Source organism: Camponotus floridanus, unplaced genomic scaffold (assembly GCF_003227725.1).
Source record: "Camponotus floridanus strain SB8 unplaced genomic scaffold, Cflo_v7.5 scaffold156, whole genome shotgun sequence".
Taxonomy (NCBI): Eukaryota; Metazoa; Arthropoda; class Insecta; order Hymenoptera; family Formicidae; genus Camponotus; species Camponotus floridanus.
In genome coordinates this window covers 260,977-287,896 of record NW_020229277.1, presented here as the reverse complement: position 1 = coordinate 287,896, position 26,920 = coordinate 260,977, and the positions used below count along the sequence as shown (strand labels likewise).

Sequence of the window (26,920 nt, the reverse complement as noted above, 5' to 3'; positions counted from 1 at the left end):
TTGCACATGATATTGTTGTGTTGACAGAAGCATCTGCCTTGTCTTCGCAAGTATAACAGAGAATAATCGTGCAGCAAACATAAAAGTGTGATGAACAAAGAAAGATAAATAAAAGTAAAGAGAGAACTAACATGACTGCTTAGGACAGCGCAGGAAAAATGTGCAAAGGGGAAGATACTTTCTTGAAGACTAGCATTTTTGGCAAAATTCATTCTGGTTACACGTAATGTGCTTATTTATTTAAATTTAAATACACGAGAGTAGAAAAAAAGCTCCAAAGATAACATGAAAGAATTGGTAATATAATTACGTAATCTATAGCTTTGTGTTTATAATTCCTGTGCAACACAGATATTATTTTATTAAAAAATCCGTCTGTACGTAACTCTTGCTCGCAGTAAATTAATGTAGTATAATTAAATGTTTTCACAAAGAAAAAGTAATGTTGTTTATTAAATATGCACCTTGTATGTGCAGCAAATATAATGGGTACATTTATTAAATTGAAAAGACAAAAATGAAAAAATAAAAGTGTGAAACTTGGCGAAAAAGGGGAAAGTTAATAATATTGTAATGACATGGTTTGGACGCTGCGAAACAGCGTGGTTTAACGATTTCGTCGATGGCATGATAAAAAAATTTGCATTATAGTTGAATTTCTTCCAGGCCGATAATTTTGAAATAAATTACATTTATTATAAAATATATACTGTGCGAAGTTGAGCAAACGTTAAGGTGACAGTTTTGACACATAACATACACAATTTAAAATATTATACTTTATAATATTATGACGATATTACCATACATACTTTATATCGTAATCCCGGTTTTTTAGAAATAGGATTGAATTAACGCAGAGAATGTAATATTGTAGGTGAAACTTTTACGATTTTTTGTATGTTTTGTAACTGTGTATTTAGATTTTTCAACAATCTTCCAAAATATTCTCACCGCTGTTATTATTTGTGTAAAATTTAAACACTTTTTATCAAATCCATGAGAAAAAATATATATATAGCAAAAGGGATTAAATTAATCTTTTTGCCATAATTGATTTAAGAGCTTTAATAAAATTAACATTAACCAATCCAACTCTCAGAATCGTATTCAAAATATTGTATCATATTTGTTTTTGCCAACGGTTGCAATTAACTGCAAAATAGTGTTACATTTCCATGCTTAACTTTTGGTCCGATGTTGATAGCCAACGCTGTTGGATTGTTTGTAAATTTCTACGTGAAAAAATATGATGATGTTTAATTTCTCCGCAGCATATTTATGTAACGTTTATATTTGCGGCAGATTCCGATATTTATGCCGCTAATTGGTACGACGAAACATGTAAAAGCAAATTTCTCGAGCTCAGGAGAGTTTGACCTTTCGCGTATACTAACTACTGAATGCGCACTTGCGAAGTGGTCGACGACAAATAAGCGAGACGTATCGGGGCGGCGCGAGAGGATAGTTCGACGTTTCCATAGACAAGCAGCCTGAGCTAATTTGCATTGCGGTGGAACGTTCCGTGTTGGAGTTGGTTGCATCCGGATGGCCATCCGTGGCACTTCACGTCGATCCCCGAAACGTCGATACACTCGGTGTATCCGTCGCTCGCGGCGCACGCGAAACTAATAACCAGGGAGTGGAGTGTTTCGCGAGAATAATTTGTACTTTGGTTATATAGACTTTACAGACCCGCGTGTCTCTCTATCTAACATTCCATATAGAATTTGTATATCTCGAGTACGTATATTAGAAGGATTTATTCGATTTTTCGTACCGTCCCCTAACTCTCTGAAATTAAATGCGAACTTTCTGTTTACGTGTAAAAAGGCGATATATCTTTCGTATGTAAAGTCTGGAAGTTTTGGAAGTCGAAAGTCAATGGCTTCGAGTTTAACGTAGTTCCGAGCATAGTTATGAATTCTCTGTAATCTATATGATTGCTACATCAGTTTAGAGTTGGCGAAACATAATAAATTACTCTACAGATCAGCTTTGAAAAGGGAGACTTTGATAATTTTCGACCATTGAAAACTGCATAAACGGAACCTTCAAACGTGGAAAGACGCGTTATGGAAGCTGTCGTCGAAAATTTCCAGCATTTATCGCGGGGTCTGCATCGATGCAGACTATCCCGCGATAAATGCTGGAAATTTTCCTAGAGTATCTCGCGAAGAGACGACGGAGAATAAATTTAACTCGCGTGAACGCCAGAACGAGCGACTCTTTCCGAAGACGATTAAACTTCATAAGCGGGCCGTTTCTCACGTCTATCGGATAGACGACGAATTCACGGATTAAATCAAATGCGCGATTCGCGTCTCGCGCAGGGGAAAATCCAATCTAATAGAGAGGCAGCGGAAGAGGGGGTGAAAATCCAAGACTCGCGGAGAGCACTTTTAAATGGAGAACGAATCACTCGGAAAACTTTCGCGCAGGTCGGGCCGACGCGATCCAAAAGTTGGTCGTTTATTCGGCGACGTGATAATTTATCGCGCGCGTGAATTCAGCGGGGAGGAGAAAGGGGGTGTTTTTCGACGAGAAAGAGGGAGGAAAGATTCTCGTGCATTTATGTCGCGCACGCACGTGACAGCCTGAAAAGTCCCGCGATCGAAATGCGACGACAATGCGTCACGTTTCGTTCCTCCTCGAGAGATCTCGCACGAGCGCGCGTTGGCGGGCGCACAATGCCCGCCATTATGACGCAGGGAAAACGAATTTGGGAAAGTTTCCACGATGCGTCAGGTGCTTGACTTCTCTGCTGGCCTCGGGGACAAAACTGCGAAAACGCTTGAATTCGCCCATTCCCGTAAATCCGTCCGGGTGGCCGATAAACTTTTCCACAATTTTTATTCGCCGCACTCATGGGAAACAAAATCTGTATGATAATAAAAACTACCATTGCGCGAATATTAACCGAAAAAAAAGGAATGAATAATTTAGGTAATTCGAATTAATTGTTATTATCGTAATTTTCACTTCAGACGCTTATCTTTCAAATCTAATTTCTTCAATCTTATTAGAAAGGAGAGAAAATGATGATTTAATCATTTAATTATTAATAAGGCATTTCCAGCGCTGTGTCAAATTAAATTTATCATTTTAATTCAATTAACCTGACAATTCAATCCAACGCTCGAAACACGTTTTCAAATTGAAAAGCTTGCCGACGAGTGACCCGCAAAGTTTCAATCTAAAGAATGTCGTTCGCATGCGAGCAGACGCGGAATCGAGAGATATCAACCATGAGGCGCAGCTGTGCGACATAAAAAAAAAGGTCCCCCTGAAAAAAATAAACGCCCCGTGCAGCTTTGCGTTTTATCGCTATCGTCGTTACTTTCCGCTATTCTGCTCGTGCCTATCTATGATATCGGTGTTTTCGTGATATCGCAATTCGCGACGCGCGGATCGAGATGTAACGACGCTTCATCGTAACACCTGTGTGTGTGTGTGTGTGTGTGTGTGTCCGTGTATGTGGATATGCATGTGTACACGTACTCAAACCTCACTCTCTGAAACTCTAATTAACTTGGATGTTGTGACCGGATTAACGTAATACACGGCACTCTCAGGTGCGTTTTATCGGAAGCTTGGTACGCATGCGAATCAAGGGAAGGGTTACACCTTTCCTTCCTTTTATTTTTTGATGGATATTTTCCTATTGGATTTCGCTTTACTTACAATGTTGAATAATTATTCTTGCTTCTAGTCGCGTTCAAAAAGAAACAAGTTGAAGAATTCAATGCACGCGCATATAATTTTCTTCGAATATTAAAGTTGAATCTAAGTTGAATTATTGGAAATTGTTGTCGCAAATTAAAGACTTGTTTCGCTCTTGCTCCAAACTCGGCAATTATAAATGAATTTCGGTGAAAATTTAACGTTATTTTTTCATCAATATATCGATATACATTCAATGAAAAATTTTAACTTTGTTTCAGAAATCATTTTTTAATTAATATATAAAGTTGTATTAAAATTTCTTTTCCAATCTCATATATTTGATATTCAATTTTTTAAATTTTGTCATCACATTCAATGTATATTATTTTACCAGCGATCTACTAAAATTCTCATAGACAGAAATAATTAAAAAAAATATAAAAGGTACGTGAGATGAGATAGAAGTAATTGTCAAAATTTCAGAACAACAGCACGAAATAATAAAGAATGAGTTAACATGAGAAAACGATACTCATTTAATAAGCTAAAAAAAGGCAATAATAAAGCTTCGATTTATCGCTGAAAATAGCGACAATCACTAAGAGACATATATAATCTTAAGCTCACATGTGACATTTCGTTCGTATGTGGGTCACGCGATCAGCATAATTGCACACTCACCGCTCTCCGCGGACGGGTAAATGTTAAAGGCCGAGTCCTTTAACCAGGACGTGACCGCGACGTACTCTTTCACGAAGGCCGGTATCTCGCACCTGAGCACCCCGGTGTTGCCCGCCAGGACATAGGCGTCTCGCACTTGTACCTCGTACTTCTGGCGTACCACTGGAAAAGAAAAATTATTACGGTCGCTTGAGCGAGGAATGAATGCTCGGAAGAGCAAAAGAACGAGCGAGAAATAGACCGCTATCGTTCTCCATGACAAAGGCTCGCGGAATAATAAAAAATAAAAGAGAAAGAGCGAGAGAGGGAGAGATAGAAGTAGAGGAGGGAAAAGATTATTTCGCCCTGAAACGGGATGTCGGAATATAATACCGCCGGAAAAATGGAAAGGACCGTCCCGGAAGTGAGTCCCTCTTCTCTTCGACGGGTAATGTCAGGATTCATTGTCTCCAATCCCGCGGATTCTCGACAATTTCGGCTATATCGAGCAGATTGGTGTACGTATCTGAGCTTCACTGAAATTTGCTTTTTATCGTAACCATCTTGTCACGTCGACCTACGACGATATACAGATTAATCTTCGCAGAGAAGGATGACGAAAGGGAAAGCAGAGGGAAAGGAAAGCGAATATGACGGTTTAAGGAAACAGTGGGAATGGAACGTGTCGCACGACGATATATTGGGGCTGTTTCTGTAAGCAACGTCGGATCCGAGTGATGAATATTGCTTTCCCGGCGAGCTTCCGAGATCGGAAGACGACCGTTTCTGCTGTTCGTATGATTAATAATGTCGCCTGTTTCGCGTGGCAAACACGTTCTTCGACAAAGCTGAAATTGATTTCTTCTTTCGTGAAATTTAAATTATTTCAGATTACGTTCAACATCTGTCGATGAATCACGAGTCTAAAATTGGATGAAATAGACGACTTAATAATTTGTTTTTCGATCAAATTTAAATAATTTTTCATATCATGAAGATAATGTTCAAACTGTTATAATTAGAGTAAAATTTATATTAAACTAGTGTAAGTGTCGGAATTATTAAAAGAGGTCTGCAACAAAAATATTTCATAATCCAATAACGTTGCATTGTATTTTCCACCATCTATATTGATAATTCTTTTTCTATTAACAGACAGAGATGCAATCTTTTTAAATAAATAATACGATTTTACAGTTTAATTTAAATACTATGTTTAAAATACACATCGTGAAGACAGATGTAATATTCAAACTGTCATATTAGAGCACAATATAACCGTATTAATTTGACATTTAACTGTCAAATTAATACGGTTAAAAAGTAACAAAATTAATAATCAACGATCTGCAACAAAAATACTTAATTATCCGATTGAATGGTTTACCGATATCATTATTGAAATTTTTTTTACGCTGATGGACACAGATGCAATTTTTTTTAAACAGCGCGTAATACGATTTTACATCACGCGTATCAAGGTGCCGTTTATCGTCTACCATCAACCAACTCGTAACATTCAGCGCTATTAATTAGTATTCTTAACGAAAGCCTTTTATCAACGCTAAAGAACGCATTATTAACGTCGCAGCTCGGCACTTTTTTCCTGTCCCATTGTTCCCGCGAATACCAGCTACTCTTTAGACCTTGGCGTCAGTAATTAGTGATCTGTCTTCGTGGTTTTTACGGAAGCTCCTTTGCAATCTTCCGTTGTCCGCCCCATTCAACGATAATCTATCCCTTTCAATTCCTATTCGAGAGAGGGAAAAAAATTTTCCAGTATAAATTCTCCCTATTTGCAGCCAAAAACTCGCTAAATTCGATAAGCGTTTCTTGGAAAAATCGCACACAGCTGCAAAGCGAAGAAATCGTGCGGTCATTTGTCTCGTGTACAAGATTGGTCTATCCACGTCGATCGGTCGATACATTTCTCGTGAAATTACGCGGGAGGATGCGCCCGATCTTTCATCCGCAAAATTCGTTTAGAGATATCCCAGCGCGCTGGATTTCTTTCGGTTGGAAGGTTCTTGTTTCACATCTGACTGAAATATACGACGCTTTTCGTTTCTACTTCCATTCGTCGATAAATTTCGCGCGATTAATTAGAAAGAATTACGCGATAAAAAACCCGAGATGCTCAGTTTCATATACATTAGTAACAAAATTATAATAAAATTTATATCTTCACTAATTAATATATCGTAATTAATATATGTATAATTACATAGTTTAAAATAAACGAAAAAAAGAGTAGTTATTTTCCGTAATTTTCTTTTTATATTGGATATATAATTATGTATAGAAAATAATTCTTCCTTAGGAATTGAGAATTACGCAAAAATATTTATGTATACAATTTGAATTTGTTAATTTTGACATTAGATTCATATTTAATTAAGCGACTTAAAAAAACCTCAATACAAATTCTTTTAAGGATTAGAAGCTTTAACAACATGCTTATAATTTATGATTGTAATAAAATTTTTCTGACACATCGAAACTCTTTCTTGTAATTTAAATTAAAATTATTTAACTCATCTGTTCTCACTTTACATCGTTTCAGAGAAAATTATTTAACTCACCTGTTCTCACTTTACACTCGTTTCTTGTATACATATGCGTATGCAAAATGCTTTAACAACATGTTTATAATTTGTGATTGTAATAAAAGTTTTCTGACATATTAAACTCTTGTAATTTAAATTAAAATTATATAACTCACATATTCTCACTTTACATCGGTTCAAAGCATTTTGTATATATATGCGTATGCAAAATACATCGTGCTTTACAACTCTCGTGGTAAGCCGCGAATTTTGACATGGGCAGTGAGTGTCGGTTAGGTATAAGCAAGCGTGAATTTAAGGTCATCTATTTATTACAGCAGGTGGGGAAAGAGCGAAAGGAGGGTGATCCCCTCACTCGTGATAAATGTAGTTGGCTTGGCTCTGCCCACCAAGCGCGCAATCATCCTTCGCCGCCCTCGAGATAGTCAGGAGTTTAAAACGTCATTTCGGGAAACGGTCGATTACATTTACCCTCGGCAAAGGCGAGGTCCAAGAAAGACGGCACGATCTGATAATATTGAAGACTGTTGATTTTCCGCCATTGGACTGGGCATTCGAGGCGTGCGGAAAAGACTGCTCAGCTTTAATTTACTTCTCGCGGTGAATCTGCCACTTTACTGTCTCGGGATTGACGTTAAATACATCTCTGAGAGAGACTCACTCACATAACTCTTCAACAATATTTTAGATAACGGATTTTTACGTGACGATTTTTACGGTGAAATGTGCCGAGTATTGTCAAGCTTGACAAGCGCGGTTGTGAGAGAATTTAAGCAGCAATGTAATATTTAAAAAATAAATTTTAATGAGACGTTTTGAAATTGAAACGAACTTTTCTCGTGGTATTTTATGACATTCAATATTTTAGAATCGATGTTAAGATTTTAATAAACTCGATATTGAAGTCGATTCGATTACAATATACTCCCTTTGAATCAGCAAACATGACAAAATTTTATTAAAGATAAATTAATATTTCATTAATCTTTAACGAAAACATTTACATTTTACTTTTGTTTTACGTTTCAATTACAGGATTTCGTAGAACTGATATTCAAATTTAAAATTATATACATATTACACATCTTACACATCTTTATTCTTAAGATGATAAATCTACAAAAACATGAACAAGACTCTTAATAGAAATTCAAATATTTTTTTAAAGAAAATTGTTACGAATTTTATATATTATAATATATATATAAGAGAGACAATTGAAAGTATTAGTTTAAAATATTACTGATCAAAACAGTCATTATTAACTAATTCTTTCAATGTTTGTAATGCTCATATAATAAAAGCTATAAGCTGTTTCAATTAAATATGTATAACATAATACATTAATAATGCACTGATTCTATTTAAGAGAGTATATGTAATAAATAATAAATAATAAATAATAAATTAAAAGAAATCGAATTAGTAAGGATTTCAAAAAGTCCTACATTAATTGTTAATGTAGCATCCCTAAAATAAAGAATAAAATAAAGAATGAAGTCAGAAGAACCATTAATAAATTAAAATTCGATTAAATTTTAAAGACGTTTGCAAATTTCGAGAATAGTACAATTAGTCAGTTGAAATTGAGGTGCAATTAAATTATCACTTTAAGCATCATTTGCAATGCTTGAGCTTTTTTTAGGAAATACCTAACGAGTCTTAATCGAGATTTCAAAGTGTGAATTCTCGCGGTTGTACAATATATTTATTTCCTCTGGATGAATCTAGGATTTTTAAATTACGACGTGTTTGCGAGAGAGGCGCGCAAAACTTTGATGCTTTCGAGAAGTTATGTGTCCGTCGCGAAACTTTATGTCTATGTAATTGTAACATGCCGAGTATTTCTGCTATCTCCTGCATTATTTGGTCCAGGTCGTCCTTTTGTGACGAGAATGTGAGGTTCAACGGCACGAAAAGACAATTTTTAACTTTCAAAAATTGCAAAATCGCAGGAGAGATACTCCTTTTTCAGATTGTACAGAAATTTGCACGATTCAAAATTTCGTCATCGACAAAATTTAAAGTTTCTTTGTCAAAAAGGGACTGATCAAAAATTTAATCAGAAGTTAATTATTCGACATCAAAAATAAAACTATACAAACGTACTTGAATCGCGACTGATCGATAAACTTAGCGGTGATTCTTGACTTGAGAGAAAAATTCAAGGTCTATACCGGAGCCTACTCGTAAAGTTACATATCACACTATCATCGTGCGATAGTCTTTGTCTTTTTCCACTGGATGGCGAGCAGGCTTTAAGGGACGATGAAAGATCAATCGGCTGGAAGAGGGTAGGCGGTCACGAGACGAGACGAGGAAAGCTAGGAAGAAATAAAGATGGCTCTCTCTCTCTCTCTCTCTCTCTCTCTCTCTCTCTCTCTCTCCTTTTCTTTCTCTTACCGGCCTTCACCGTGATTTCACGGCCAAGCACTTTGCCGACGCTGTTCGACGCCTGACACCGATAGACGGCTGAGTGCACATCGTGTCGGTAGCTCTCGGCACCGAACGGCAAGAAGTACATGGAGCCGTTCACCAGCATCTCACGGATGTGCGGTATCGGCAGGACCGGCGAGCCGTCGCCCATCAGCCAGTCGATCCTCGGCGAAGGACTGCCGTGGGCCGAGCAGTGGATCATCGCCCCGGTGTCGTTCGAAAACTCCACGCTCGAGCGCGGTTCCGAGACCAGCACCGGCCCTTGACTGTCCAGCACCACCCCTCGTCCTGCGAAACAGAAAGAGGAAAGCATGGGGTTAGAGAAAAGCGGTTTTCCCTTGAAAACAACCAAATCACTGCTGATCTGAATATTATGTTAAATTTATGTAAATCAAGTTTTTTTAAGAATGTCGAGGCTACAACAATAGATTTTTCAAAGATATTTTTAAAATCGTCCTGGAAAAAATAAATTAAAAGCATTCGTTCACATTTTTAAATTGACCTCCCTCACTCTTCTTCAGAATTTTAATTCGATATTTACATTAGATGTATTTTCTATTGAATTTTTTAAATAAAAATATGCATTAAGAGTAGTAAAGCAGTGCGGTTGCCTGTGTTTTCAGTCGCAAGATTTTATTTTCACAGAGGGATGCACCTCGAGATCGTGCGCTCGCTGCAGGAATAATCCATAGTTTTCGGAGCAACAGCAAGTCTAACTCCCTCCCACCTTCCCCTTTCTCTTTCTCTCTCTCTCTCTTTCTCTCTTTCTCATGCACGCGCAACGAAACAATTTCCCATAAATCTCTGCCAATTTTTCCGCAGCTTAGAGACAAGAAGATCTCTGCCACGAAGCCCAGACGGTTTATGCAATAGTATATTCAGAACGTATTTGGAGTAGGGAGTCCTGACTGTAAGATACACAAAACGTGATTTACAGCGACAAGGAATGCAGTGTGCGTAGCATTACGGCGGAAAACGCATCTGAATGGATGCCACGGATTGAAAAAATGCACACGCTTCAAGAAATCATTCATTCGAGATGGAGCAATAATGTTGACTCGATCGTTTCTCCATCTGCATCGTATATCGAATGACAATGCATTTGATAGCCCATCCTTGATGCAAGGAGTATTATATATCGCATAAAGAATGCACGCATAAATGCTTCTCTGAATCGACTGTATATTTCACTTTTATCCAACTTGATTTTCCGCGAACACTTCTTCCCTTATTTATAACGAAAAGTCTCTAAAGTTGTTTCTATAAAAATATAAAGATAGAGAAATTATAAAAATATAAAGATAGAGAAATTACAAAAATATAAAGATAGAGAAATTTATTTTAAACGTCAATTTTTTTCTTGAATTTTTTTGCGAAGAACCTAAAAGCAGTGGATTATACATTCTTACTGCAGAATTTCTCAAGGTATCAATAAGATGAGAGATGAAATTGCAGCCATAAAAGACACCGACATTCGCTCGAGATAATATTGGCACGATAAAAAATAGAAAAAAAAGGAAATCACGCGATTTTCATATTATGTTAAAAGGCACGGGGATTGCGGGTCGTCGACTCTTCCGACAGAAAGATTTCTCTCTCGGAAGTATCGGGAATAAAAATGCTGCGGAAGAGGGATCTAACGGATTGATCGCTCCAGTTACGACCACGGATTCAAGCAAGCCGTCTTTTCATCGGCAATAAAACGTATATCGCGCTCGGCGATGCGCGCATCCACCACGTCCTCTTTCACTTCTAGCTTCGGTTTCCTGCCTCGTTGAACGAAGGAGTGAGTGCCGGAAGATAACATAACGAAGTTATTAACTCGTCCGTGACGCGATCTCCTTTGCGATTTCCATCGACGAAATCTGATGCGTGAATGAATTTTAAATGATCTTCAGATCCTTTTCAGATATTCGCGCATTGAATAAAAAGAATCAGTGCTAGACTGAATATGAAAATTTAATAATTATAAAAAGTTTTTCACATCTTGTACAAGATGCTCCGAATTTAAAATTTTGCGAACGTATGAGGGATCGATGAACTCCTTTAAAGATTCGTTTTGAAGAAAAAAATCACAAAAAAAAAACAAATAAAAGAATTTTCAACGAAAAAGTGTAACATTTAAATTATTAGGTTCGAAAATTCGTTGCCAATCGATTCAAGAGAATGGCTGAGAAATCGAATCGTGATTGCAGTGCATTAGGAATACCAGAACAATGCTTGACTGCAATACAAGCTGTCAGTGCTAGATACAATGCTTGCATTGTTGCAAAAGGTTAACATTCTGAACAATACCTCCATTAAATAAGTGATGAATAAATAAATAAATAAATAAAAAATGAAAGCTTTGTTGTTTTCTTTTTGCGATTTTCCCAAGAACAAAGCAAAATTTCTAAAAAATGTCTAATTTTGAATAAACTTGCTTTAAAAAATTGCTAGTAATAATAGCATTTTTAATTAAGTGTAAGGGTAAAATATTTAGAATCCGCTAGTAGAAATCCGAGATTTCGTTGAAATGATTTTGACTTCAAATCCGAGTCTGCGTTACAAGAGATAACGTTTTATCGCTCGAAGAGCGATTTTTTTTCAATCATAAATATACGCGGAATGGAGAATCCGTTAAAATCCGTCGAAATCGTTACTCGATTTGCGTTGACCTGTGCCGTTTGGGCCATTTCGTCCTTTCCCCGTGCGATCGCCATACATTTTCCCATTCCATTCCTCCTTCACCTCCCTTCCGCTCACCCGCATCGCGATGACTGTCCGAGGCTCTCGAGGAAATCTGGTAGAGGATCTTGGTACAGCTGATGGCAGCACTTCCCCAGCTTTGTCCCCGGAATTCCGGAACCTTGTTTCCCAGCGATCGACGAAAATTCTAATCGAGGGTGAGGAGGAAGCGGAAGAAGGGGATCCAACGAGATATAAAGACCGGAGAGAAGAGAGGGAGAAAGATAGACTGGGAGGGGTCAGAGAGACACTTGCGGAGAAATCGGTGCATTATGCATGAAAACGGCAGTTTGATAACCTGGAGCCGGGTCGAGAGAGAATGCGATGCGACACCCCCGATACCGATCGCACATGTATGTATATGCGCGGACCACGCGCGGCCGTAAACGCGTACACACGAACGGGACGTTTATGCGCGACTACGCTTCCTGTGTTGTGTTTCCCGGGCACCGTTGCACCTGCGTCTAACCCCCGTCCTCTCCCGCAAAGGTTTACGTCGCCGTGCATCGCTGCATCGTCTGCTATGTCGCGTTTATGTACGCGCCATCTCCCAACTTCATCCTCTCTTCTCTCTCTCTCTCTCTCTTCCTCCCGTCCGGCTCTGCCACCTTTGTCTTCCGCACCCTTAATGCAAACGATACCGGATGATGCTCTCGCTTCTCCGGCGCGAGCGACTTCCTCCCAGCTGTCCCAGCGTGGCGAAAATTTAGTCGCGGAAAGCTCGGTGACCTGCGGTCGATGCTAACGAACTTTTGCTTCGTTAGTAGAAAATTTGCGTGGGAATCGCTATCGCGACACTGCGTTTCGCACTCTGCAATTCGACTCTGCCGAAAATGCAGCGTTCACACCCGTATTTCGCGCATGATCGCGTTTTCTCCCACGTTGAGCATTTTATTTGCACAATATTCGAGTTACGGATCCAGAAATTTACGCTAGAAAGTTGAAGGAATTTTTATCATATATTTTTCTTATTTCTCTCCGCGTTTATTACTTTGCTTGTTAGAAATATGTTACGATTGACATGAAGGAGATACAGAGTCATCGAATTATTATATTTGCATACATGTATATAATTATGAATAAAGAAACATTTAATTACTATTATAATATAACTTTAATTTTACACAATTTTGTATCAATAAAATGTAGAATGAAATGTGTTAGCAAATTTTTGCTCTTTCAGAATCCGTTCTAATATGTTTTGAATTCATTATATGCATATGTGAATTCATTTCTAATAATATAAAAATTTAAATCTCTTGGGAAAAAGTTGTTCAAAATTGATCAATGTTCGTAAAATATGATCATATTTAAAATATGAAAATAGGAGATACTCTTCATGTTATCAAAATCAGTTTTTCGATCATAATCTCATATCTCTCTTCATTCATATTTTACAACATGAATGACTATTTTCTATGTCAAATATAATATCTATTATTACTTTGCAAAACTCACAAAATATAGTATCGCATTAAGAACAGATTTCGTATATAGTTCTATCCTGATTATTATTTTACATCTTTATTATATTTCTCATAGTTTCCTTCCATGCTTTTTAATTAATAATCGAATATATGTATCAATTTTTATATTATAACGTAATATTTGATGTCTTTATCTATTTCGTTTAACATTTTTAAAAATAATTCATCAGTCTTCCTATCGAGAAATTTTGATTCTAATTTTTGGATATTCTTATATTGAATATCATAATGAGAAAATGCCGCCAATTATTCCCCATATGTAAATACTATGCTCGTAGTGAGTCGAAATTGTAAATATTGTATCGTAATAATATTCCATTTCTCTTGATCTTCTTATATTCTCTATTTTTTTATTTTCTTTTTTTGACATTAAAATTTACTCTTTCAATTATTTAATTCTTTTACAAAATAATTCTTAAGAATTGGGAATCATTTTCTACAAAACTCATAAGACAATACCTAATATAATTTACAAAATGCAAGAACACACAAGAGACATAAATATCGTGATACATAATGACAGAAATTCATTTTATATTCAAGATTACATTTTACAAAAGCTGATCAATTTAAGAACTTTTCTTTAGATTTAAAATTAGAAATAAATTCACATGCATATAAAAGAGGGAACCGAGAGACCCGAATTATCGATTTATAGATTTTCCAGAAATATTTTCGGAGCAAAAAAATATTTCTCACTCTTCTACTTATGTGATAATAAATACGATAAAATATATATTTTGATTCAAATAAAAAAAAATACATAAAGGAAACATATATAACATTATTAACAGAAATGTTGAGATGTTTGCTTTTCAAGAACTATTGTGTATCATACGCATATTTGTATGTCATGTGAAGTAGCTCGAGAAAGCGCATAACTTCCCTCTATGACAAACATCAAAGAGCTGTCACGAGCAAGAAAATATGATATAATCCTACTGACGTAACGTTTGTGCAACTAAATATCCGTCGCGCAAACATTTCCATTATTCTCCGTGATATTTTTCGGTACAAATGACGGTGATGAAGCAATGTTTGTTAGCCCGATGTATCTCCATTCTATCTTTACGAGCTGTCTAAAACGTTCGTTCATTCGTTCGTCGCGATTCGTGGCAGGGTCATTTCGCGCGGACCGTTTTCATCCCTTGATATCGCCTGGCATGCATCTGAGATGCATCGAGCAACCTCTCTACGATTCATGCATTTACACCTGGTATCGCACCTGTCTGTGTCAACGAACGGAAAACATATTTGACTTGATCGCATAATAAATTCCGTTTCTCCCGTGAAAATTGCGCGATCGGCTCGTTCTCCGATTCGAATAAAAATCCAATTAAGCCGGCGGATTAAACCGCGACATCCGTGACCCTTGTAACCCGTTCGACTACGTGTTTCTCTATCTATATGTGTGCATCTTGCGCGATTGATTTTTACCCCGATTTAATCTCGAATTACTTTACTTCATTTCCTCAAGTGACATAACGTAAAAAGTCAATTGCATCCCTCTGAAGATATACTGAAGCTTTTCGAACGATCATTAGTCGGTGATTAGCTTTCCCGCTTCGATTTTACGTTATCTTGAAAAGTCGAACAATGGGAGTGGGAAATGAAATATTTTTCATTTGCAAAATCTGTGCGACGCGATGCGCATTAAATGCGCATTGAACGCTGCGTCTGCCAAGCACGACGCAACCTACTGCATCGGTATACAATAATGCACCATTGTTATGTAGGCCGCATTTACATATACGCAATTTCGCACGCTCCAGCTCGGCCCCCGGTCCACCCCCATCATCCATTCGGTACGCGTTTGGTGCTCCCTCATGACGTCACGCACGCTTGCATTTGCATTCACGCGAAAATTACGCATCGGGAAAATAAACAAATAAGATAATAATCAAACTCGTTATATTTATATTCTCGAGTTCAACGCGGCCCAAGCGCGATTGTATTATTCGTGCATTGAAATAAAAAGATTAATAAGAGATATTTTTATAAAAATTAATAAATATTTTATATTTCTACAAATATTTAAATATTGTTATAAGAAATATTTTTATATTATTTAAAATGCCCAAGTTATAGAGTAAAGAAATCAAACTAAGTGGCATTTAATAAATAAAAATTATTAATTTGAAATGCGAAAGAGAGTCCTATTAAATCGATATTACAATCATGGATCGCATTATTGATTCGAATTTGCTAGATTAAAATTATGCGAATCGGAAACCGCGCATGGAAAAAACTGCTCTCCCTCGCACATTTTTAATCCGTTCTGTGATCTCTCTGGGATAGCTATTAGTCGGACAAGTCGCGAGACTCTACCCGCATTTATGCATCTGACCTAATGACCCTCGCAACACGGTGCATTATACCGCATCTGTTCTCGGACAGTGGATAATGCTACACATTATCTACTCCATTTTAGACGCATTATTTCGCCTTTACCTTCGACAATATGTTCGTTCTTATATAGACTTAGTTTTAATTGACAAAAAGTAATAGTTTAATGGGAAATTGTAAAAAAATTCGCAAAATCGCAAAATGATAGCTGAATGCAATTTATTAAATCCATTAAATGTTCGTAACAATATTACGCAAGCATTATTGCGTTTATGTTCGAAATTATATAAAATTATATTTTAGAGTATTCTAAAACAATATATTGTACTTTATGCACAATATTCGTCCGAATATTATGGATAAAATAAAACATATTTAGGATACTCTAAAATATGATATTTGGAGACAAATTGAAATGTTGATTACATTTAACTTTATCGTAATACGTTATGATGTACCTAACGTTTAATGCAAATGCGTGCAATTTGTCTCGCGATATATAATTACGGCGTTGCGACTCGATGCCGCTTCGAGAATTGTCTCGCAAATGAATACACATTGACGTGCATTCGGATGCGTACAGCTTCTCTCGTATTTAGACGCGTGCACTCTCATCTCTCTCGTTCCATCCCTTCTCATCTCCCCGGGAGTAACCCGCGAGATAGCCGGTATATTCAATTCCACCGTGCATGCGCACGTACGGCAGGCGAATGCACTGAATAAACAGAAGTTAATTAATCATAGAGAGTTTGCTGCCGGTTGGTGTTTACCAGAGTTTCCCTCCGCAAAATGTTAATTGGTGACAACTCGGTTTAAGGAATGCATTAAATCAAAAACCGACATCGATTATTATAATTTGCATGGGTTAACGTGAATAAAATCAACTAGTCAGACGAGAAATATATTTACCGACTCGTTAATCGTCTTAAATTGAAGATCTTCGGCTTCATTTAAAGAAATTAAATTTTATTATTAAACTCTTGAAGGTCGCCAGTAAATAAAATACAAGAAGTAATTAAAAACGACCACACTGGCAAATTTTATTAAAGTGAATCACGACGTTTCGATCATGGTTTTGATCCTTTTCGAGTGAACTACAAAAAATTATTTCCAGTATTACACAAAAAAATAAATTACATTGATTAAAAAATGAGCGGCAAGTTAAATACATACAATAAAGGTTGTCTAGTCTTTCTCTGTGTGTTGATGGAGACGGTTGACATGACAATCTTGACGAAGTGATTTCCTTATTTCTCACGATAGAATAATTAACTAAATTATTGTATGTATTTAACTTGCCGCTCATTTTTTAATCAATGTAATTTATTTTTTTGTGTAATACTGGAAATAATTTTATTTTTGTAGTTCACTCGAAAAGGACCAAAACCATGGTCGAAACGTCGTGATTCACTTTAATAAAATTTGCCAGTGTGGTCGTTTTTAATTACTTCTTAAATTTTATTAACTGAAAAAAATATCAGTTTGTATAATTTTAATAGTTAATATAATTAAATAAATAATCGAAAAGTGAACGAAAAATGGCTCATTCTTAAAATTTAAGGAACGCATTGTCTGAACAAAAATATATTTGTTCTCTCTCTATCTTAAGAAAAGAGAACGGAGTAAGTTTACGTGGAAAAATAACATGAACCACATAATAAGGATTATTACAGTGGCTGTTCGACAAATGTCCGTTATTCGACGGTCGTGAAAAGTTCATTTTTAAACTGCGACTAGACTCGATTTATCACATAATTTGAACGAAGAAGAAGAAGAAGAAAAAGAAGAAGAAGAAGGGTAATTTTCTGCAGCCTGTACATTATGTACTTACCGCGAAAGTTTGAGTTCCGCGGGGGGTGCGAGAAACTTTCTTCCCCATATACATTGTAATTACGCTGCAGCATCATTTACACGCCGTAGTCACGTGCCAGCCTCTATAATGCATCTTACATCTCTAGCGTGCGCTTATGGCTTTAATGGTTGGTATTTTGCATACCATAAATAGTCATGAATCCAACGAAGAATGTACGATAAAGAAAGATTCTTTTTTTTTCGCAATAAAGAATATTATAATAAGACTTCAATGCGGAAAACTTGCGAGCTACTTCCTTCTTTTTTCCAACAATATCCCGAAATCCGTCCCGTTCCCTCCTCGCTCGCGCATACATTTTCATTTTAAACTCATCTCGTCGTCAATAATCATTATCCCGCGGAAAACTGCTACCCGCATCCCCCACGACTATGGCTTACGCGATGCAGATGTGTGCATTGTTCGCGTGCAAACAAGAGAGAGAAAGACGTCATGTGGGCTGCGTGTATACATGTGTATGTGTGTGCGCCGATGTGCAATTATGCTCGGATACCTTCTCTTTTCCGGGCATCAGCGCCGCCGTTACACGTGTATCCGGTTTCCCTGTCTCGCGCGGTATAACGTCTACAGAGCGAGCTTCGTGCAGATGCAGATATATATATATATACGTGCACATACACGCAGCCGCGTTGCAGAGAACCACGCTGGCTATAGACATCCTATGTGTTCCAACCGAGGGATATCGCCTTGCGAGAGCAGGCGGTTCGCTGCTCGCATTCTCGACGTCTGATTAATTACAGATGCGCCGTCATCCTCGACTCGCAACGGAGGTGCAACGGCCTTCGGGGCATTATCACGGCTCTGACAGAGCCGTCAGTGACGAATTAACGGACCGTCGTCGTCAGACACCCACGTCGTGGCTATCTAATATATCCGTCTTCTCGCAGGGGGTCGCCCGCCCTTTCTTATCCACGCTCCTTATCGCGTGCCGTTGTCGCCGACACACGACGTCCTTCGATCCGATATACCGGCCAAGACGGATCGTTCCCGGCAGCGACATTCCAAAGTGGCGACGTCGACGGGGTGGATTTCGCGAATGCAAACGTCTCCCGGAGCCGTGGAATTTCTCGCTCGTACATCAACGCCTTTCATTGCGCTCCGTTACGCGATAATTCCGTGATTTAAGGAGTAGTTTTCCGACACGTTAGTTTTTATTTGGGAGATTATTTCTTACGCAAATCAGATAAGAGATGTGGATTTTAGAGAAATTCTCTTTTTTATCAGAGAATCGACGCTCCTCTATAAAAGTAACTTGTATCGTTCTAATTTAAATCTATCTCACAAATCTATGTATTTTTTTTAAATATAAGATCTGATGCTTTTAGAATTTATCTAGCATTTCTCTCTTTCTTTTTCATAATTAATTTAAAATTATTTCATAATTAAAATAAAAATTAGCGTTTGTCAGAATTTTTGCAAGTAATTCATTGATATGTTAAAAAATATCGTTTAATTTTAAATCGAGCTTTTGATTCTTTTTCCTTAAAATGTTCTATTTGGCGTCTAGAAATGAGTTAAAACGAAATCCTGCAAGTGTGATTAAGCAGTTTCACAGCTTCGTGGATTAAATCGTGGAAGGGCTGAAGTAATCAGCCCTTCAGAATTTCTTATCCTACGCCATGCAGCATTGCGATATTATTTCTAGATTTGCAATGACTTGTTTGCTGTAGCCGGTCGCAGAGCTTGCGCGGTACGGCAAACCTTGCTGCCTGGTAAATTAAGGGGCGTTAAATTGTAATTAAGACGCTGTAGTCGCCGGGCACAGCTTGAATTTAAGCTACAGCTACGAGGATGTTGACTTAAGGAACTGGGAAGCAAATTGCGCGAGCCCCGGCTTCGGTTTCGCGCATTTTTGCGTCAAAAGTAACGCCGTCGTGAAATTCAGTCTCGGTGATTCTTTTATATACGACATTAAATTATAGAAACATTAATTGAGCGATTTATTTAAAGAAATATAAGTAATAGGAAAAAATTAAATATTTATGAAAGTTGATAACTCTGGTGTGAAAATTATGAAATATATGCGGAGGTATATCATTTGAATAAATATGGTCTTTCTCTCTTTCAGAATATAAATCAAAAGCTGATTTATTACGTTCATGTAGGAGATAAAAAATATGTGTAAAAATATAATCTGGAAAAATGGCCTTTTCGAAAGAATACAGTCTGACAGTTTTGAAATATATTATATTAAATAAAAGAAGAGCAAGAACAGAAGCATTTACAAATGTCGCAATAAAGATTCGCGATGATAATCAACGATTCGCAATTTTCAGAAAGGCAAAAATTAGAATCTAAGTTCAAAGTGTAATGTCATTTGCTTCGTTATCGTCGCTCCAGTTTGTTGTTTCTACCAACGGTAAACTTAATTTGCAATAACAATGAATTATTATACTCGTAAACTCGCGGAGATTTTGCAGCGCGAGATATACCGACAAGTATTTACGCGTTGAGATATAAATTTCTGAGTTTACTAAAATCGGAGTTTTGAATATGTTGCATCAATATTAATAATGTATAATCCACATTTACGATGCTAATATAATTTCTGTAAACTTTAGTTGAACTTACATCGTTGGGCAAGACCGATCAAAATTCAACTAAACACGGATCGTTGATCATAGTTGGTTGGATATAACTACCTTCTGGCAACAATAATCAAAGCACTAATATCCATTATGGTAAATTATTATCTTGAAAATATTTACTTTAACAGACTATATCCGTAAAGAGAAACAGAGAGAGTCAGCGAGAGAGATAGAGAGAGAGAGAAAGAGAGAGAGAAGGCAAGGAGTACTTTCTACATGGTGAATAATTCAATATTATGTAAAGGAGTTATGAATCTTTTCTACGATATTTTGTAAATGCTAGTAAATCTGATTATGCTAAGTTTTTGCATGATTTTCTTCAATTAATTAAAGGATTTTCTAAAAGAACAAATCCGATTAATTTATTTTTTTACTTTTGCGTATTTTAAATGCGTATATAGCGATTACAAAATGTTTTATAAAAAATTATTTTTTTTAATCTGCAGAAAAAATATATTTGCAATATATTGCAATATTTTCATGTATATGAATATGATAAAAGCTTTGACATCTCTTGTTAAATTATATTTTGCACATGTATACACAACATTCATGCATACATGTAGACATACTCATTAATTATAAAGCGTTATTTCTTAATAAAAAGTCGGAAAAAACTGAATTATTTTTTTGGAAAAGCAAGAATTATTAAATAAGATCAGGTAATACCCTTTAGGAAAGTATATATATCCGAGAGCCGCATATAATCAAGCATATTATTTGATGCTGATATTCTTGTCTAAAGAACAAAGCTACATGTATGTGTGAGAGAAAGAGAGAGACTTGGGCAAATTTTATTTAATTGTGAGCTCCTTTTCGGAGCAAAGGGAAAATATCTCTATATTTTCTCCACGCTTGCATATTCTTTCTTGGCGTTTACTTAATAATTCCTCTTTCGTTAAGCATCATAAAAAAAATAATTTAATTCTTTCATTTTTTTTAAAGAATAGTATAATTAATGGACGCAAAAATTAGAAAACATTCTGTATGAATTTATTTGATCTAAAACTAAAATCTTGCAGAGCGTAATTTTCTTTGCTGCCTTCAGTTTTAAGTTTGCGTCCTTTTTTACAGAATTTTGGTATGGTATAATCATAAATTGATGATTTCATCGTAATGTGTAATATTTCATTGCTTACGTATAAACAACTCTCTCTCTCTCTTTTCTGTCTATTTCTCTTATCTTTCTCTCTTTATCTCGAGTTTTAAATTTTCAATCACAACTTTCCTAACATTACATTTGCAGACCCGGGACTTCCGCAGAACTTCTCAAATTATAGGTTTCGTCTTTTGTGTTTATACATATACGTACATATGTTATACATATATGTACTCCAAGTTAGCCACATCGCAGGTCCAGCGATTCCAGCGCGCGCGCTTAGAGCTCTTAGGAGCGTTTGATCTGGACCACGGTTAATTTCACCCTCGACTACAGAGTACAATGCCGTAGCACATCGGGCTGCAACCCCGTTGCATCGGGCACAGTCCGATTGGTCCGACTGGCCGCGTTGTGTGTATTACACAAATACACACGTATACGACACACGCCCAAGTAGAGAGCTACGCGGGGGCGGACGGATCAATCCACGACGCGCCGCCATCGACTTCGACGTGACGCGGGTTTCGTTCCAATCTCGTCAAATCCGCAACGGCTTGCATCACTTCATAAAAACAATGCGGCGATGCCGAGCGAAACGTGAGAGCATCCGCGATTTTTCGATACCGACCGACGACGCGGTTGGCCGATTTTTGTTCGTCCTCCCCTTCCTCGTCCCGCCTGGCCACCCCTCCTATCCATCCCTATGAATAACCAAACGAGCAAGCTGTTTCGTCGCGAAAAAAATCAAACGTATTCCGAATATAATCTAATTATTTCCCTAGAGTTCAGAGATTAATCGATAACGTATGCGCGGAAAGTTATGCTCGTTAAAAATATAAATAATAACATCTAATTTATGTTTCATAATTGATATGCAAGCCTTTCATCTCACCAAATGCTATTGTTATTTTGATTTCGAGTAATACTATAATTATTTGTTAATATTAATTATAATAAATAATATAAATAAATAAATAGTATAAATAAATAAATAGTATAAATAAATTAATTATAATAGTTTTTTGAATTTCTTAAACTTGTTTCGCTCTCCTTTGCTTTTTATTTTATCTTCGCCGCACTTTGAATATTAATGACTTATAGGGGAAAATATCTTATTTTTTTATTTAATAATTTTAATTAATTTCACTATGAAACTGCAACAGTTATTTCATAAATAAAGAATTCGCGCAAAAGATTGCTTTGCACATTTATAAACATGACGGTAAAAAACTCCGATATTTTGAAATTTAGGCCACAAACACGCTAAAACAATTACAGTACGCAACCGCACATATACAGCCCATTTTATCCATTATTCGATAATATGAATTCCGATAAACCCGGTATACACGAAATAGATATCAGATATCAACTTTTATGGACAAGTAAGATGCGAGTTAATATGTTTAAAATTAGTATTAATATTGGTAATATACGTACTATTATTACTAGTATTATTAATATTAATAATAATTAATTTTGTTCGATGGTATCTATCTCTCGTTACTCTAAAGAGAGATACTTATTTTAAAGATATTTCTATCACCCTTATTTTAAGGAAAGTATTGCGATCTATATTTTTCATCTGCCATAGTAATCGAATCAAATAAAATACATATGCATTGGAAAACGCTCAATGCGATATATTTGACATGAAAAATAGCACAATATTTTCCTGTCTCATATAATTTTATATTCTTTTATATTATTAATTAATTCTTTCACGTTTATATGATCGGTGAAAAATATACTGTTACGTTTTTGAAAATGTCATACGAAAAATCATGATATCTTTTGAAATATTGATTTTAGCACTTGGAATTTTAAGAACTTTCTAATCTCGTGCTCTAATACAGACTAATTCAAATTATTTTTGTGTTAAATTTGTACTCTTGTTTTTAATCTTAAGTCTCTAGTTTAATATCTTGTATGTCACTGTGACATCAAATTATTATTTTCAATAGATGACATATTAAATATTAATATTAAATATCTTTAATCCTTATAATATGGTCTAGTTATTACGTCTAATCTCATCTGACAATGAGAGTCGTGGAATATAAGAAAAGTTTCTAAAAACGTAATATATAGTAAGAGTTATAAGATTAATTAAGAGAAAAGCAATTTAATGAAAAACAACTTACTGCTGTGCTCGTTATGCCATTCAAACATTACTTTAAATTGTCACAGCAACACTAAAATTTTATATTTCCTTTCAATTAATCTTATCATTATATCATATATTTTGGAACAATCGCACGACTATCCGAATTAATACGAGCACGGACTACTCGTTCGTCTGCGTTTCGTACGAGATGCCATATGCATGCATCGTTCGCGTTATGCATGCACCGTGAGGCGTGTTCGGCCACTGCGATCGAGGTCTGCTGCAAAAAGAGAAGACAATGTCGATGATGAAATTAGTTGATGTCACCCCCGATGCCCTCCTCCGTTCATTCGTTCGTCTCTTTCTCCGCTCGACTTCGCATCCGCGCGTTCCATGCCTCTATCCTTATACCTGTCCCTCTTCCTCACACCAAGCGTACCAATTTTCCGTCTCAATTCCGCCGATTCTCTCCGTCTCTATCTGTCTCTCTATCACAAGCGAATATATCTCCCTCGGCAGCGTCTTCATCCGACCGAATAGAAGAATCTAGCGAGACGGCAGCAATATCGGCGGAAATCGAATCGCAAAATGGAGAAAATGACTGCGAGTGCTTTCCCCCATATCGGAGGGGAAGGGGAAGGGTGTTGAAGAGAGACAGAGACGAAGCGGAGTACTGAAGTGGAAGAAAACGAAGAGTTATCAAGAAGCGAGAAAAAGGAGATGCAAGAGGAAGAAAGGGAGAGAGAGAAAGAGAGAAGTAGAGAGGAGAACATGGTATAGACATGCACTTTAGAACAAATTAATCCCTGGAGTTTCTGGAATGGCTGACAATCTCATGGATTCGTAGCCTTTGCCAAACCGCGATCATCATTGATGCACGAACATGAGGATAATAGCATGCGTATCGCATTATCATTCCAGATCGATTCGCCAATTCGTAATATCGCGGGGTGGGAGGGAAGGAGGGGGAGGGTAAATGGACCACCGAGGAATGCGTATTTTGGTAAATCCCCCTTTGATGCCCTCTCACGAGAGAGAGCGGATCCATAAGCGGTTCGCGAAGGTTCGTCTCTATACGATCTGTCAGTCATCCTGAAATCCTCCCTCATTGGAAACTATGCTAAGCGCTTCCCTCGGGACAGCAGGAGATATTCTCGGTCAGTATATCCATGATGGTTGGCAAATCCCATGACTCACCGTGATACGATTGCCAGATCAATAATTCCGTCCTTTGTTTTTGAAATAAACAGCTTCGCTTTATCGCATAGCTATTTTTATGCATAATTTAATTTGGCGAAACTTTTTAATTTTATACACATTTAATCATCATGTCGAGACACCGAATATCAAATACACTTTAAGAGACAGACACATTTTTGAGATTATTTTTAATTTCGAACTTCTTTTTTTTTATACATATTGGTGAAATGTATATTTTATGCACATGTACACATGCGTGATAAAGTTATTTCCAATAGTATATAAATATACTTTTAAATGATTGGCATTTAACTTGATGTTGTCTGCTGCTCTTCTATACTCGTCGTTTGCGCTTCATGTCACGACCAAGCGAGTTTCAAAGTTTTTCGACAAGTTCGACGTTACGATGTCAAGCACAATAAATCGAGATAGCTGCGACAAAGACAAACTTTGCGAATCAAACAAAATTCAGTTTAGTATATGAGCGAAGGAAGGAAACATTTTATCTTTATCGCAGTAATACACGAACTCATTAATTTTATCACAATCGATAAAATGAATGTTCCATCATGATTATTATGTCTTATGAAATACGTCTTGAATTTTAAAAATTAAGAAATAAACTTTAAATGTGTATAAAAGATTTCAAGATTGCATTATGCAAGTTAAATTCTCGTTCGAAATTTGATGTTACGCGAAAACAAAAAGAAATAAAAGAAATGATACGTGTATCATGCATTTTAAGAGGGGTAGCATCTGCCGAACGTTTCGGAAAACCGCTTGAAAGTCGGTAAAAAGGCATATACAATATGGTTGATCCTTTCTTAGAATTCCTTGTTCTAAAGGCGGAACATCTTTGCAAGAAAGAAGGAAAATGAGAGAGATAGGGAAAGAGAGAGAGACAAGGGAGGAAAAAAGTTGCGCGCGCGGAGAAGGTAGTGTTTGACGACATCGTTGGGTCGTTCTTCCGTAAACTGCTTAGCAGCAGATAGTAGCTCCAAGTTCTTTCGCTGCCGGGAGTAACTTTCTTAATCTCCCTCTTAGTGAAGTTAATCCGCTCGATTAATGCTTTACTAACCTGCTTCTCGAACGAGTTCCTCCATCTGTCGCTTGACATTTTTAAACCTTAGACTCTCACACATTCGTAAAATATATAATTCAGGAAAATGTCAAATAAAATACGCACAATATCATTATATTACAAATTATACGAATCACAAATTTAATCGTGATAAAAATCGTAATAAAAAATATATAAATAATATATAAAATATTAATATCCTTTAAATTTTATAATTGAATTCCCACACATAAAAATAAAATTCTCTGTATCGTAAAAAGAGAAGAACAATGCGAATCATTGTGAATCATTATGTATATACTTGAGAGAGGGGATTGATAATTTTGAAAGAAAAAATTATTTGATAAGAAGTGGTATCAAAGAAATTAATAAAGACAAGGCAAACACAAAGTGATAGTCGACGCAAATCTTAAAAAACATAATAATATAATAGAGTATTAAATTTCAAACGTAATAATGTTCAAGCGAAAGAAGGAACACAGTCGCAAAAACAATACAAAAAGTGAACGCAAACGTTTCGATCCTCTTTGGATCCTTCTCAATGCTGATGATAGAAACACAATATTTTAAAAAAATGATTACAAAAGAAATAGAATAAATTATAGCGTAAGTTAGAAAACAAGTTTTTCCTGCTGTCGCATCACTAGAGTCCTCCTCTCATTCTCCATCAAAACCATGACAAGAAAGATTTTTTAAAGGAAAAGCATCAAATTTTCTACACAGCTCCAATCTGTGTTTGGGAGCGCAGGTGTGGGATATGGACTCGCAGGCTTTTCTAGCACTTAATTTTATATTTGTGATTTGTTTAGTTATTATGTATATCTCAATCCGATTGTATATCATAATTTTTATTATATCATAATTTTTATTTCGATTCGACTGTAATTTCATGCACGTTAGCAATTTTTTGACGACTCCGGAATTGACATTGCGTTGCGATTCTATTTCTTTTATAATTATTTTTTTGAAATATTGTGTTTCTATTATCAGCATTGAGAAGAATTCAGAAAGTATCAAAACGTTTGCATTTACTTTTGTATTGTTTTTGCGACTATGTATTCCTTCTTTCGCTTGAACATTATTATG

General features: G+C 36.3%; 1 protein-coding gene across 4 annotated transcripts in view; it reads right to left on the bottom strand.

Moving 5' to 3' along the window:
* The window catches only part of LOC105249744 (Down syndrome cell adhesion molecule-like protein Dscam2), a 161,438-nt gene that overhangs the window by 71,485 nt on the left and 63,033 nt on the right, over nt 1-26,920 (bottom strand). For all 4 annotated transcript variants that reach the window (XM_025406816.1, XM_025406817.1, XM_025406818.1 and 1 more), the window contains 2 exons: nt 9,297-9,617; nt 4,348-4,509 (listed from right to left, as the gene is read on the bottom strand). In XM_025406816.1, coding sequence (XP_025262601.1) covers nt 4,348-4,509; nt 9,297-9,617 — 483 coding nt within the window. The remainder of the gene's footprint in view (nt 1-4,347; nt 4,510-9,296; nt 9,618-26,920) is intronic.